The sequence below is a fragment of the Gigantopelta aegis genome, chromosome 4, assembly GCF_016097555.1.
Source record: "Gigantopelta aegis isolate Gae_Host chromosome 4, Gae_host_genome, whole genome shotgun sequence".
Lineage (NCBI taxonomy): Eukaryota > Metazoa > Mollusca > Gastropoda > Neomphalida > Peltospiridae > Gigantopelta > Gigantopelta aegis.
In genome coordinates, this window is record NC_054702.1 from 117760031 (window position 1) to 117775809 (window position 15779).

General features: G+C 36.2%; 1 protein-coding gene across 2 annotated transcripts in view; it reads right to left on the reverse strand.

Moving 5' to 3' along the window:
- LOC121371901 overlaps positions 1-15779 on the reverse strand; it is a 46253-nt gene that overhangs the window by 15137 nt on the left and 15337 nt on the right. For both annotated transcript variants that reach the window (XM_041498131.1, XM_041498132.1), the window contains exons 5-10: positions 15328-15482; positions 12993-13101; positions 11243-11386; positions 9197-9332; positions 5493-5624; positions 1804-1934 (exon numbers count right to left, since the gene is read on the reverse strand). In XM_041498131.1, coding sequence (XP_041354065.1) covers positions 1804-1934; positions 5493-5624; positions 9197-9332; positions 11243-11386; positions 12993-13101; positions 15328-15482 — 807 coding nt within the window. The remainder of the gene's footprint in view (positions 1-1803; positions 1935-5492; positions 5625-9196; positions 9333-11242; positions 11387-12992; positions 13102-15327; positions 15483-15779) is intronic.

Consider the following 15779-nt stretch of genomic DNA (forward strand, 5'->3'; position numbering starts at 1 on the left):
TACATAAATACACAAACACACCTGCACACAATCCTCCACACTCATTTCTTACACACACATACATAAATACACAGACACACCTGCACACAATCCTCCACACTCATTTCTTACACACATATACATACATACATACACAGACACACACACACACACAATCGTCCACACTCATTTCTTAAACACATATACATAAATACACAGATACACCCACACACAATCCTCCACACTCATTTCTTACACACATATACATACATACACAGACACACACACGCACACAATCGTCCACACTCATTTCTTAAACACATATACATAAATACACAGATACACCCACACACAATCCTCCACTCATTTCTTACACACAAATACACAGACACACCTGCACACAATCCTCCACACTCATTTCTTACACATACATACATACACAGACAGACCTGCACACAATCCTCCACACTCATTTCTTACACACATATACATACATACACAGACACACCTGCACACAATCCTCCACTCATTTCTTACACACATATACATACATACACAGACACACCCGCATACAATCCTCCACACTCATTTCTTACACACATATACATAAATTCACACACACCCACACACAATCCTCCACACTCATTTCTTACACACATATACATAAATACACACACACCCACACACAATCCTCCACACTCATTTCTTACACACATATACATACATACACAGACAGACACACCTGCACACAATCCTCCACACTCATTTCTTACACGCATATACATAAATATACAGACACACCTGCACACAATCCTCCACACTCATTTCTTACACACATATACATACATACATACACAGACACACCTGCACACAATCCTCCACACTCATTTCTTACACACATATACATACATACACAGACATACACAGACAGACACACCCACACACAATCCTCCACACTCATTTCTTACACACATATACATACATACACAGACAGACACACCTGCACACAATCCTCCACACTCATTTCTTACACGCATATACATAAATACACAGACACACCTGCACACAATCCTGCACACTCATTTCTTACACACATATACATACATACACAGACACACCCGCACACAATCGTCCACACTCATTTCTTACACACACATACATACATACACAGACAGACACACCTGCACACAATCCTCCACTCATTTCTTACACACATATACATACATACACAGACAGACACACCTGCACACAATCCTCCACTCATTTCTTACACACATATACATACATACACAGACAGACACACCTGCACACAATCCTCCACACTCATTTCTTACAAACATATACATACATACACAGACACACCCGCACACAATCCTCCACACTCATTTCTTACACACTAATGTCACACTAAATTGGGCACAACAGGGTTTTTTGTCTGTTTTGAGCACAAGGCCTTTTTAGTGGAGTAATGTTAACGAGTTACGAACATTTACAAATGCATTTCAAGTTTTAATCTAATTAAAACTTAACATTTTAGTGGTTTTGAGGTGAAATGTACTTAGCTAAGAGCGTGATTATTTTTGGAATAATGTTTATCACCATGACATTGATGTAATCACACACACACACAAACTACATGACTACCTCTGGTGGTAAAATAACAGCCGGCAGACAGTTTTTGATTTCTGATTGACGTTGATGTAATAACACCCGCACACAAACTACATGACTACCTTTGGTGGTAAAATAACAGCCGGCAGACAATTTTTGATTTTTGATTGATGTTGATGTAATCACACACACACACACAAACTACACCACTACCTCTGGTGGTAAAATAACGGCCGGCAGACAGTTTTTGATTTCCGAGTAGTCCTCGTCCCCGGTCAGTCTGACCGATATCGACAGGTTTGAGATTTTCACCGTCCTGTTGTTCACCAGTAGCATGTTACAACCTGTGAAAACAACACACAAAGACACATAGTTTACAAACACAGGACAGAAAAATACACGCTAACATAAGCTCTTGGGCAAATTATGGTTCTGGGCCACTGGATGCATTACCATTGCTGTTAACAAAAGTAAAATGTTGTGACTGAAATTTCAAGGGGCTTTAGATGGCGGATGTCAGTGCCATGATTATATCACCATTCAAAATGGTAGTGTTTTATATGACAATTGTAGTCCACTTTAAACATGTATTTCTCCCAACCCAAACCCTGTTATTATTTTTTTATTGGACAAAAACCTATATTAATAAAAAATAGTTCTATTAGGCTGACATTTGCTGGGGTGTTCTTTCATAAGCTACGGGCATTTTTAAAAAGTTTGCATTATTACTTGATATTATTTATTTAGGCTTGACCGCCCGCTAATGGACGGCAAATCAAATATTCAAATACATTTACATCGGGTCGCAAATTCATTATGGTCATTAACAATTGGGGTAAAAGCCAATGTCTGATACTGCATTACGCTAACGTTGAATAGTCCTCTGTTGATCTTTGTGTCCATTTAACAATACGTAACGCAAAATCTTGCAGTTTTAATACCCCTCTCACTCGTGTAACATTTTGTGACCGTGTCATATTTTACTTTGGGGTCTTTAGTAATACATATATGTTAAAATAAAACGGCAATGACTGGTTACATTTTACTTTATTAATTAACATTACGTTGCACAATAAAAAACCCAACCCCCAAATTACATTTTGTCACACATCACATAATTCCCACTCTCCTTAGTGCACGTTGCATAGTTCTCAAATGACCCTATTCGTAAATAATAAAGAAGTAACATACCGCTGGTCGGTAAATGTTAATTTTTCACTGGATCAATTTTATTAAGTTTCAATATCTATAATACGCAGCAGAACATTGTAACAGTGTTTAAACTCGCATGTGCTGTTCATCACATGGTGTGACATCGGGTACGGCAATTACTTCAAAGGGAGTGAGTAGCACATTTAAATTAGGGATTTTTTCACTTAATTTACAACTACTGTAGTAACGGGTTTTTTGGGGGGGGGGTTTTAATTACAAAACATGATTTAAAAAATAAAAAAATAAAATATCTAATGGTGGTTTTGGTAATAATTGTGTATTATTATTATTATTATTATTATTATTATTAAATGTATTATAATGTTGGTAAAGTCATGTCGCAGTGGGGTGGGTTGGGTGGGGAGGTTGTTACAGAAACGTTACATAAATTTAGTGGACTAAATAACCTTTTAGTCATATTTATTTACGGTAAAATTAACTTTTTTACAAAATTTACGTAAGCAGCCTCAAAATTGCAATCAGTGAAAAATTATTAAGTTCAAGCCCTGTTGTTAGTTTGTGTACTGTCCGTAGTTAGTTTCTCTTTCAGTTAATCTACCTCAGCCGCTGATAATTTGTATTTGTTATTTATCATCATCATCATCATCATCGTCATCGTTATTGTTATTATTATTATTATTATTTATTTATTTATTTATTATAATAAATTTTTTGTTAGTACTGTAGGGACAATATGGCGCTATTCATATATCTATGGAAAACGTACACAAAAGGGTTCGCTAAATTTATACTCCCCCACCCCGTCCCGTTCAGAAAATGCACTGTTCGGTAATATGGATCAATCAAATACATGTACTTATTTACCGCCTATATACATTTTTGCTGTGAATATAGCCAGCCCTCGTTAGTTGATCCAGATGTTTAGAGTTTTTCGTGTATGACTAACGATAAATTTACCTATAGATACAAAGGCCTAACTAGTCGGGATTGTCGACGTTTAACATGCTTCTGTTACTAAAATAAATTAATGTATAAGCTTAATATTATTCAGTACATGTTTTTATTAATTTTTAATAGCTAATTTTCATTGTTTTTTTTTTTTTTCTTTCTATTTACCCTATGTCGCAGAGGACAGTCAAGCATTCTCGTTACACGAGCTTGGTAAATCGTTTTGGCACTGCGGTTATTCGGGAAATGCCCATCACGTGACTCAAAATAATACGTCACTCCTCTGCTCTCCAAGTAGCCGTTATTTTTCTCAGAATTATGGACCGTACCCATAATTCAATTATTTTTATAAAATATCAATAATAAGTGTGATATGGTGGTTATGTAGATGGTTCAATAAAGTACTTTTAGGTACAGATAAAATGTATATATTGTAATATAATATTTTGTTGGGTCAGTAATTAGGTCAACCATCTGTGACAGAGTGTGTTTAAGTCAATACTTTTACTTTTTACGTCCGTTCGGACTAAGTAAATAGCGGATTGGACGTGTTGCGACAGATCCCAAATATGTGTTAAAGCAAATTGATGGATTAAAATAAAAAGTGGTATTCTTCTACCAAAAATGTATATCAGACAATGTAGGCATTACTGAAAACTACGATACAACAGACTGTATCAAAACAGGATACACCTAATTTGCATATCCAGGTCAGTTGTTCGTCACGTGTTCGTAATTGATAGGAAAACCAAAACCAAACTTTTCCGATGTCAGTTTTTAAAAAAAAATTTTACGATTAGCTAAATTTGTAAACATTTTTACGAGTTCAAGTGTCCATGATAAGAGCAACTTTGGGAATCTTTATTGGGAAACTGTTGGGTTGAAGGGTCTAACTGGGGAAAAGTTTGATAGTGGATTGGGAATTTACGTTAGGGGAATGGGGTCGTTCACCGGCCCCAAAATGTATGGTAGATTATACCCTGGGATGGGTCCCTAAAGTGGGTCAGTGGGGCAAAGAAAACGTCCGAAGCGATCAGGTGGACATTATGGAAACCGAAAACGGCCAAAGTGATTCTCATTTAAAAAATAAAAATTAATAAAAAAAATAAAAAAACCTGACTGAAAAAATAATTTCCACAATTTCTCTGACGACGGACAGTTAACAGCCATGCATTTCAGTTCTGGGCCATTGGATGTATTATGTTTCTGGGTCACTGGATGTATTACGGTTCTGGGTCACTGGATGTATTACGGTTCTGGGTCACTGGATGTATTACGGTTCTGGGTCACTGGATGTATTACGGTTCTGGGTCACTGGATGTATTACGGTTCTGGGCCACTGGATTTATTACGGTTCTGGACCATTGGATGTATTACGGTTCTGGGTCACTGGATGTATTACGGTTCTGGGTCACTGGATTTATTACGGTTCTGGACCATTGGATGTATTACGGTTCTGGGTCACTGGATGTATTACGGTTCTGGGTCACTGGATTTATTACGGTTCTGGACCATTGGATGTATTACGGTTCTGGGTCACTGGATGTATTACGGTTCTGGGTCACTGGATGTATTACGATTCTGGGTCACTGGATGTATTATGGTTCTGGAACCTTGGAAAAATTAGGGTCAACGTTACCCAACTCTCTATCCACCCTTTTAACATAAAATAACATTAACATAACAGGTATTTATCTAGGCATTCTGTGGGTCCCTTAAAAAGTTTGCACACACACAAACTAATATTGTTTTAAAACTTGTCAAGTGTCAATGTGTCTTACTCGTCCAGTTGAGGTAGAGGATTCCTCTGAGGTGAAGAGCTCGGACCCCGTCCATTATCTGCCTCATGAAGACTGCCACGTCACCGGGTTGCAGGTGTCCCTGCTCTTCAATCCTCTGTAACAGGGTGCCAGCTGACAATGAAAAATAAATTCTCACTCAAAACGATTACCCTCAATACTTCATAACATGGTGCAACTCACTTGTTTGTCTTGACAAACACGCAATTATTACTCATATGGTTAAAAATATCTTGGTACATATCAGTGATACGCCCCACTAGAACGCCAAGTGGGATATACTGTAGAATACTTTATTTTCACGTGGAATTTATTTTCGGGTTTTTCGCGTGTGAATTAAATTCGTGAAAATATATTCCACGCGAAAATAAAGGCCGACAAAAAAAAAGAAGAAAAAAAGTAGTCTCGTTCAACTATACCACATTAGTTTCCGATGTACGAGGCTAGTAGTAACAAAGCGGTGCTCCCTCCTGTCACAGAACACACCACAAAACACAAAAGCTGTTTAAAACTTTAAATCAAGAACACAATGATAAGTACATGTGGCAATATCGAGTTTTATCTGTATATAATAGTATTTTATAATATTTGTAATGTTTCCTGTAACTAATTAAATTGTTATTTACAGGTAGTCATGGTATGTTATGTTTTTTAATGTTTACTATATCTAATTAATCCAATGTCTCTTTCAGGTAATTCTGAAAAGGATAGTGCTCCTTTAATTTAATCATTTACTTTTAATACAGCTTCTTTATTCCAGGTGCTCTTATTTCAGTCAGCTTGTTAACTGGTGATATGTTGATTAAAAACACAAGCATGAATCTTGCACAAGCACCTAACATAGCACTTGCATTCTTGCGCTGCGTCTGTCCTTTGTTCTAAACTTTCAAGCTGGTATTCTGTCTTGGTGTTTCTGTCCAGCTTCTAGTTATATAATCTTCAGCATAAATACTGAGAGCTCTTGTTCTCAGGGTGGAAATGATATTGTCACTATTGCTGTGATATCGTATTCTTAGAGGATTTCTAAGGTCAGTTATTTGTATTTGTTAATTGTAGTATTCATGTTTCTTATCTAGTGTATTTGTTTACAGGCAGGTACTAAATGTAAATGTTTATGGATTAAGTCGGTACGTTATAATACAATGTATTAATACGTAAAATAACTTCTGCAAATATATTTGTCTAAAGTAATTAAATGACAGATGAAGTATATTAAATTAAGTTCTAATGTCTAAATGGTAATGTAATTAATAGTATGATTTCTTATCACTAAATACTAATGGGTTTTAACGTTAAATTAATTATGGTGTGAAAGTTAACTGAGAGTAAGATGTTTGCACAGTTTGTATTATCTCAGAAGAGAGTTTATTTTATGCTATGACTATTATTGCTATTAATATAATTATGGACTTTGGATTATAGTGTTTCTACAATACTTAGTGCATTTTATTATTTTGTTTAGATCGCTATTTCTGAATGCGTGTGTCAGTTACCGGCCAGGTGTTACAACCTTAGTTACACACACTTGGTATGTACATGACTGTGTTGTTTTATGTGTATATTTTTATGACGTTGTAATGTACATGAATGTAAACATTAGTAGTGAATGTATTAGTAAAGTATGGATTGTATAATTGTATTAAGGATTAACATATGGTGTTACGTCATGTGTATTGTGAATGTATTGTTTGGTAGGAACCATGTATTAGTGATATGTGATTCGATATATATGTTTGTCATAGTAGTCTAGGAAATGTCATGTCGTATATGAGTATTTATTATCGTACTGTCATGTATTATATTCTTGTATTTTAATTTAATGTTTTGATTGTTTCAGGGTTTTAAAAATACATTGTGTGATGTTGAATAAAATGCCATTGTCCTGAACCATGCAGCTGTCATCTATTTTCGAACAAATCAAATGCTGTTACATACATACATCATAATAAAACAATACTAACACTAAAAAGCTTTATGCTGATTTTCTTCGCATGTGCTAGCGATCAGTTCATCAGACAGTCTACACGTTCAACGAAGGAAGTAAACATGCATTATCACAGTATATTAAAAATGTGGAAGTGAAAAAATCCGGACTGGGCTATAACAATTATAAGGATTAAGAAAAACTGCACGCGGTAAGCACCTTCTGTAAGCTTATTAACTTGTAAACAATAAAGTCTTGATCGGTTAAAGCAGGAAAACTATTGTTTTATGTGTATAGCACTCATGTACATGTAGGATTAGTTCTACAGATTAGCGTAACAACCGGCAAAACTAAGTTCCGTTTTTAAAACAAAATTATTGACATCTGTACTTCGTGTTTTTTTGATGGGGGTTGGGGGATTCGCGAAAATAAATGTTCGCGAATTGACCCATTTTCATTAAATCGCGAAAATTTGATCCCACGAAAATAAAGTATTCTACAGTAACACTTCGCGACATCATCGATTGGCGCTGTACAACCGTACAGGAACGTCAACCAAACGAGTTGAGTGATATAAATTAAGATCGATTATGGGTAATAAATAGGATATCAAACTCGTTACCATTTCATATACTGTTTATGTCCCTTGTAAAATAATTTTCATTGTCACTCGCTAAAGCTCATGACAACTGAAAATTATTTCACTCAGGACATAAACATGATACGAAATTGAATCTCGTTTAATATCGTATAAATACTGCAAGTCAATTGCTTAATAATTGAATAAGCCAGGTAGTAGGATTGTAAAGATTTGACAAGTAACACTAATAGAAGTCCATAGTGCTGCATGTATAAGTCTGTCAGACTTATATCCCAACTAATGTACACATATACACTGCTTACGGCCACTGAGAATATGTATAACACTTGTTGTCCACACAGGACAGCACATACCACAGCTGAAGCAACAGCCATCACACATTTATATTAATTTATATGGAGTAGTCTTTAAACCGTAACAAGAACAGTTGCGACAGGATTCTGAGAATTTAATATTTTCTTATGTTTGCAGATTACACAAGATCATGTCAGGTAACACACTTTTCTTTTGAGTCACAAGTTACGATCATAAAAATCCTGTGACAAGTTTTAAGTTATTGCACAAAGACAAAATAGGTGACACAAAAGCAGACTGATCTATTGTGTGAGGTTTTTTAGAATCCCAACCAGACCGGATGGTATATTTAAAACAGAAGCACTTTGTTTTGTTTAACTACACCAATTCAGCACAATGATGTATTAATCATCAACTATTGGACATCAAACATTTGGTAATTATGACATAGTCTTAGGGAGAAAATCTGGTATATTTTTTCCATTAGTAGCAAGGAATCTTTTATATGCACCATCCCACAGACACGGCTGTTGACATACCAGTTGTGATGCACTGGCTGTAAAGAGAAATAGCCCAATGGGCCCACCAACAAGGACCAATCCCAAACCGACCACGCATCAGGCGAGCACTTTACCACTGAGCTACGTCCCGCCCCGATTGGTATATTAAAGGCCAGGGTTTGTGCTATCCTGTCTGTGTGAAAGTGCATATAACAGATCCCTTGCTGGTAATGGAAAAATGTAGCCGATTTCCTCTGTGTCACAATGACCAAATGTTTGACATTCAGTAGCTTATGAGTAATAAATCGATGTGCTCTAGTAGTGTTATTAAACAAAACAAACTTTAAACTGTGGCCCAGGCACTCACAGTGGTGGAACTCTGTGCAAATGAACAAAGCTGTGTCTCTCTCCATCACCCAGTGGTGTTGAACGACGTGTTCCCAGTTTAGACCTCGCAGGTTTTCATACACACGCCACTGTTGATCATAGTCAAGAAGAACTGCCTACAGAAGAGAGAAAACAGTTTAAACCATGCAGGTTTTCATACACACGCCACTGTTGATCATAGTCAAGAAGAACTGCCTACAGAAGAGAGAAAACAGTTTAGATCATGCAGGTTTTCATACACACGCCACTGTTGATCATAGTCAAGAAAAACTGCCTACAGAAGAGAGAAAACAGTTTAGATCATGCAGGTTTTCATACACACGCCACTGTTGATCATAGTCAAGAAGAACTGCCTACAGAAGAGAGAAAACAGTTTAGATTACACTCAATACCAGGGGTTGAATTTTTTTTTTTTTACCACTATCCCAAAGGAATAGTGAATTCCAAAAAACACTATTCCGTCTAAAAATGTACTATCCCTTCAATTATTAACGTACCACTAGTTTTCCTGACTTTGCTACGTCACCCTGCATGGGCGTAGCGTGATTGGGACTGGGGATCGAATATGAACCAAGTGGACCTTTTTCTATTTTGTTTTTGCACCACCAGAAACTCCATATGCATAAACCTGTATGTATTAGTTCTGAAAGCGGACCATTTGCTTCAGCCTACACCCCTGTCCTGTACAACATTGTAGTGATTTCCCTAGAAATTTGGCAAGGCATGGTAGACCATACACTTTTGGGGCATTTTCACCATTTTCGAGGCACTTGTTTTTCATTAAAAATACAAAAAAATTAATTGAAATAAACATTAATGTAATTTATGTGCTTGCTTTAATAAATGAATGGCAAAAGATTTAAAAGGCATATTTTATTAATTAATAATACCTTTTGGGGTGTTTTATAAAGGCAATGTTAGAATTAATTACTGAAAAAGGCTTGTTTAATCTCAGGGCAGCATGGTGCTGATTAAGGCAAGATGGTGCTAGACTACTGAGGCATGGTGCTGCACCATGCTAAAACAAGCTAGGGAAAACACTACATTGCATAACGAACAATTGTTTATATACCAGTCTATGCATTACTATGCAGTAATGCATAGACTGGTATATAAACTAGCTGGAATTACAAACAAACTCACTCCAAACATTAGTCTTGATCAAAAAGACGTTTATTTTGTACCGGTAAGTGCATGAGAAAGGTCTTAGTAGTGCGAGGATTTGTTCTGCAGAAAAATGTAGCTGAAGAAAAAGCGTAAGTGGAATAGTCGAAGGCGATTTTCGGTATTCCGTGCTTTATTTTCACTTTCATGACGGAATATTGGAAGAATTGTTTTACTATTCCGTTTCGAAATTTACTATTTGCGGAATAGCATAAAATTCGACCCCTGAATACATGTCTCCAACCAGGTGCAACAAACTTTTGTGTCTCCTAAATTCAAAGTCACTAACTCTGTGAAAATTAGTAAAACCCTATAATTCAAGTTAAACTTGATCTGTAACGATACATGATAAAGCTATATACAATACAAAATTTCATCTCAATCTCTTCAGGCATTGCCAAAAAAAGTCTGAATTTTTTTTTTCATATCTGTTCAAGGGCCACAACTCTGTCAAAAATAGGTAACTCCCCATAAAAGTAAAACTTGATCTGTAACAGAATGTGATAAAGCTATACACAAAATGTCTGGAAAATAATTGTTTTATCTTTCATCTCCCATGTTCAAGGGTTATAACAATATATCAAACTTGATCTCTAACAGTACATGATAAAGCTATACACAAAATTTTAGCTCAATATTTCAAGGCATTGTGAAAAAACCCACCTACATGTGGGACAGACAGATGAATGGAGTTGAAGCCTATAGTCCCCTCCGGTTGGACCGGTAGAGTTCTAATATTATACACAGTGCCATAAATGACCACAAATGATGGAATACCCTGTTATTTCAGTCATAATGTGTTGTAGACATCAAATAAGATAAAGCATCAAACTAACTCCAAAGTGAAAACAAGTCTGTTTACCTTCTTCACCACAAATACAGCATTCAGTTTGGGCCGGAAGTCCTGAACAAGAAAAACACTGCCCGACTCAGTTAGTGGGGACAGCACGTACCAGTCCTTCCCTTCTGTGAAGGTTCCCGAGCTTAGCACATCATCATCTCCCAACTGAAACACAAACACATCAACCCTGCAAACAACAATTTCAAGTAAAAATATATTTCTCTTAGCTTTATTAATGTTAGTTTAAACAATATTTATTGGACAAAAACATACTGGGATTGGTCAACAGGCTTAGTTCTCTCCCTACATTTTACATGCAGATATTTGTTAAAATACCAGACTTACAAAGACGAAGACAAGGGGTGGAGAAAAGGAGGGGGGTATAGTGAGTAAAAAAACTGCAGAACTTTGACATTGGATTGGGGAATTTCTAGCATAAAATTAAAGTTTTAACTTTAGCAAAAACGTTTAGTAGCAGTTATGTATTTTAAAGTAGTTTTAATAATTTCTTAATTTTCTTGTTCATTAAATTCTGTATTTCCCAATAAGATCATTTTATAATTTAGATGTAAATAGTTTGACATGAAATTATTTCTTTGTTCATTGTACAGGGGACAGTAGAGAATGAAATGATCTGTATCTTCTATTGCCCACGAGAACAAGACGGATCATCTGATATACATCGAAAGAATTTACGACCATTAAGATCACTGATGTCTAGACGAAGTTTACAGTGGATAAAAAACTTTATTAATGTTAATGTAGAACATAGACAAACATATCAACCCTTCAAACAACTACAATTTAAAGTAAAAATATACTTCTCTTAGCTTTATTAATGTTAATGTACAACATAGACAAACATATCAACCCTTCGAACAACTACAATTTAAAGTAAAAATATACTTCACTTAGCTTTATTAATGTTAATGTACAACATAGACAAACATATCAACCCTTCGAACAACTACAATTTAAAGCCGCACACCCTAGTTCCATCCAGCGAAAATAAATTATAATTTGGTTAATCTACAAACCTGTAACACACTTAGATCACGTTTTTTATCAAATGGAGTGAAAAAGCAGGTTTTATATCGATAAATACCATGGGAATCCCCATGTCCCAATTGCTTGAAATAATTTTGAAAGTTTGTATTCTGATGTCACCGGTAGATGTCGCTCGAAGCACAACAATGCCTACATCATGACAAATTTCACAGACTTGGGGTGCGTTCTTTTCACCTCTCCTGGACATGTTCCAACTGTTCTGTCCTGGTTGTATCCCCTCTCCAGATATCGTAGGACTTAGCAAAATTATTGGTTTTAAGGGTTTGTAACATTTTGTATTGAGATACTTACTCACAATCTCACAAATGAACAACAACAAATCGGATGTTGATTGTGCGAACCGTGCACGAGAAAACAAACCCAACCAAAGTGATAACGGTCACGTGGTATACCAACGTCTGTGACACTGAAATGGAAATATCCCGTCTAAAAATAGATTAGACCTTGTCTGCTCAACGTTTTTTTTCTCCAATGTGCGTCCGTTTTTCAGAAATACGAAAAATGCATTTTGTGGTATTACAAACACCAGGATTACCAGGATTACCAAAAAACACTTCAGGTGAATGGAAATGTATATTCTAAATAATAAACGGTAAGTAAAGTGCAATTTTATTTGTGAAAAAATGGGTTTAATAGCTAAAAACAACGCCGTAATGGTTAACAACTAGCCGTAACTAGGGTGTGTCCCTTTAATAATGCTTACAAATAGAAATTTCTGTACTGTTGACTCGGGGTCTTCACACAGTGTCAGGATCGGTCCTTCGAAGTCAGTAAATATTTCATTAATCGCTTCAGAAACATCCCATGGATCTCTGCAAATTCAACTCAATATTTTACCAAGCTCAAAACTATCAAGAGGTGTTTCCATTTTGGCTCAAAGCAGTAAAAAAAACCTTGCAGTGTTATATGTTTAACTGACAGACAGCTTGCCGACAGATGTTTAGGGTTAAGGATTGGCTTAGTGTTAGGATAGTTTGAACAGTCTGACAGTAAAAGGTCTATCCACAGAACATGTTGTTGACACGTCTGGGTACCAATTTGCCTATTATCAATCATTCATGAGATGTTCAATTAAAAATGTGGTTTTTAAATCTTCAAAAAATTTCATTTGTTTAACAACATCACTACACCACATTAATCAGTGGCTACTGGATGTCAAACTGTTAACAACATCACTACACCACATTAATCAGTGGCTACTGGATGTCAAACCGTTAACATCACTACACCACATTAATCAGTGGCTACTGGATGTCAAACTGTTAACAACATCACTACACCACATTAATCAGTGGCTACTGGATGTCAAACTGTTAACATCATCACTACACCACATTAATCAGTGGCTACTGGATGTCAAACTGTTAACATCATCACTACACCACATTAATCAGTGGCTACTGGATGTCAAACTGTTAACATCATCACTACACCACATTAATCAGTGGCTACTGGATGTCAAACATTTATATGCACTTTCCCACAGACAGGACAGCACATAGCATGGCCTTTGATACACCAGTTATGGGGCACTGTCACAGCATTCATTATTAACATATACATAAAGGGTTCAGATATAAATTGCATTTTATTCAACACACATCACATCACATTTAAAGGCAACAAATGTGGGAATATTATGGTGTCAGTGTAAAGGCAGGCCCTAATCTAGAAGTGAAAAAGTAGAAGTGACTTCTCCCTTCCCAGAAGTGGAGAAGTTTGATAAAAATAGGCGAAGTTAACATTTATCGGTCCTTTTCATAATGTTTTACCAGTTTCCACGTTTGATCGAAATAATTCTGAATTTTACACTCAGTTCTAATCATAGTATTTTGATATAAAATACTACTTCCGGTTATAAAATTTAAACAAAAGTTGTTTTTCATTAAAAACGTGATATTATTAAATAGTTCATAATGTGCTGTTCTGTTAAAATTAAAGTATTAATTAGTATTTTCTGGCATTACTGACATGAATGTGGCTGAGGATTAACTATGCTTGACTGGTCACAGCACATGGCACGACACGTTTCAATTAAAAAAAAAATAGCCCGGTTTACGGTGTATCTGAAGAATGTCAGCATTAGACTATGACATGTATTTAATCTCTTCACAACAGAAAATGGCTTGAGTAATAACATTTATTGATTGATTTTGATAATAAATTGATAAACTCAATCCTACATTACAGTGCGCTTACACATAAAGCATTTCCCGTTACTTAGGATTCAGTCTGGTGAGAAAGTAAAAACACTGGCCGACATATGGCGGTTCGCAAATTGGGAAATGGTGCACCGAACCGTGGACCTAAAACCATGTTTTCGTTAACATCGAATAATCGTCCCATCCCCAGGTGAGAGTATAAAGGGTTAATGTACATACACTTCATTGAGCAGGGCACACCAGGGCACATAGCACTTCAAGGCATCACAGCGCTCACTGTGGTAGGCCTTGACCGTAATGTTTTTCAGTGGAAGCCTAGGTTGTCAAATCTGGCAGTACTTAGTAAAAATTGGTAGCCAATAAGTTAAATAAATTTAAAAAAAAAAATCATTTAATTTTAATTAAACATTGTTTTAGGATGTTATTGCTTTAAATCATGAGCAGTATACTGTGAAATATACATTTATGAAAACTACATAATTTATAGCAATTTACGTTACTGAATGAATATTTAATGACACTCCAGCACCAAAAATAGATCGGCTTTCGGGTGTTAAATCAAACATGCAAAAAAATCTAGTAGCCCAGCAGACTACCGGGTTTAGACATTTGGTAGCCCTAGCGATAAACTAGTAGCCCAGCAGACTACTGGGTTTAGACATTTGGTAGCCCTAGCGATAAACTAGTAGCCCAGCAGACTACCGGGTTTAGACATTTGGTAGCCCTAGCGATAAACTAGTAGCCCAGCAGACTACCGGGTTTAGACATTTGGTAGCCCTAGCGATAAACTAGTAGCCAAGACAGCCCGGGCTACCGCTAAGGTTGAGCCCTGTGTGGGCATATTATGGTGAGAGTATAAAGGGTTAATGTACATACACTTTATTGAGCAGGGCACACCAGGGCACAGAGCACTTCAAGGCATCACAGCGCTCACTGTGGGCTCGTAGGCTGTACAGAAGTTGGATATCTGTCTTCTTTGGTTGCTGGTTGCACTGCACGGCCGTCTTAAAATTATTTATCAATTTCTTCACCTGTGTTAAATAAAAGCAACTTAGTGACATAGTAGCTGAGAAGATGAACATGGAAACCATACAAACACCCAGTGTAGAAAGCCATTTTGAAAACTGACACCGGTAATCTGTGTAACATGAATGCACAAACAAACACATCTCCAGAGGAATGATATTTAAAGTAACAAGATTCTATCTAAATATTAAATTCACATTTAGTTTCTGCTTCATACTTTCCAGAATCAAATTTATTTCCAAGTTTTCACCCAGATAATATGAACCTTGTGAAGTTTATATTTTTAACCTGCTAAAGATACA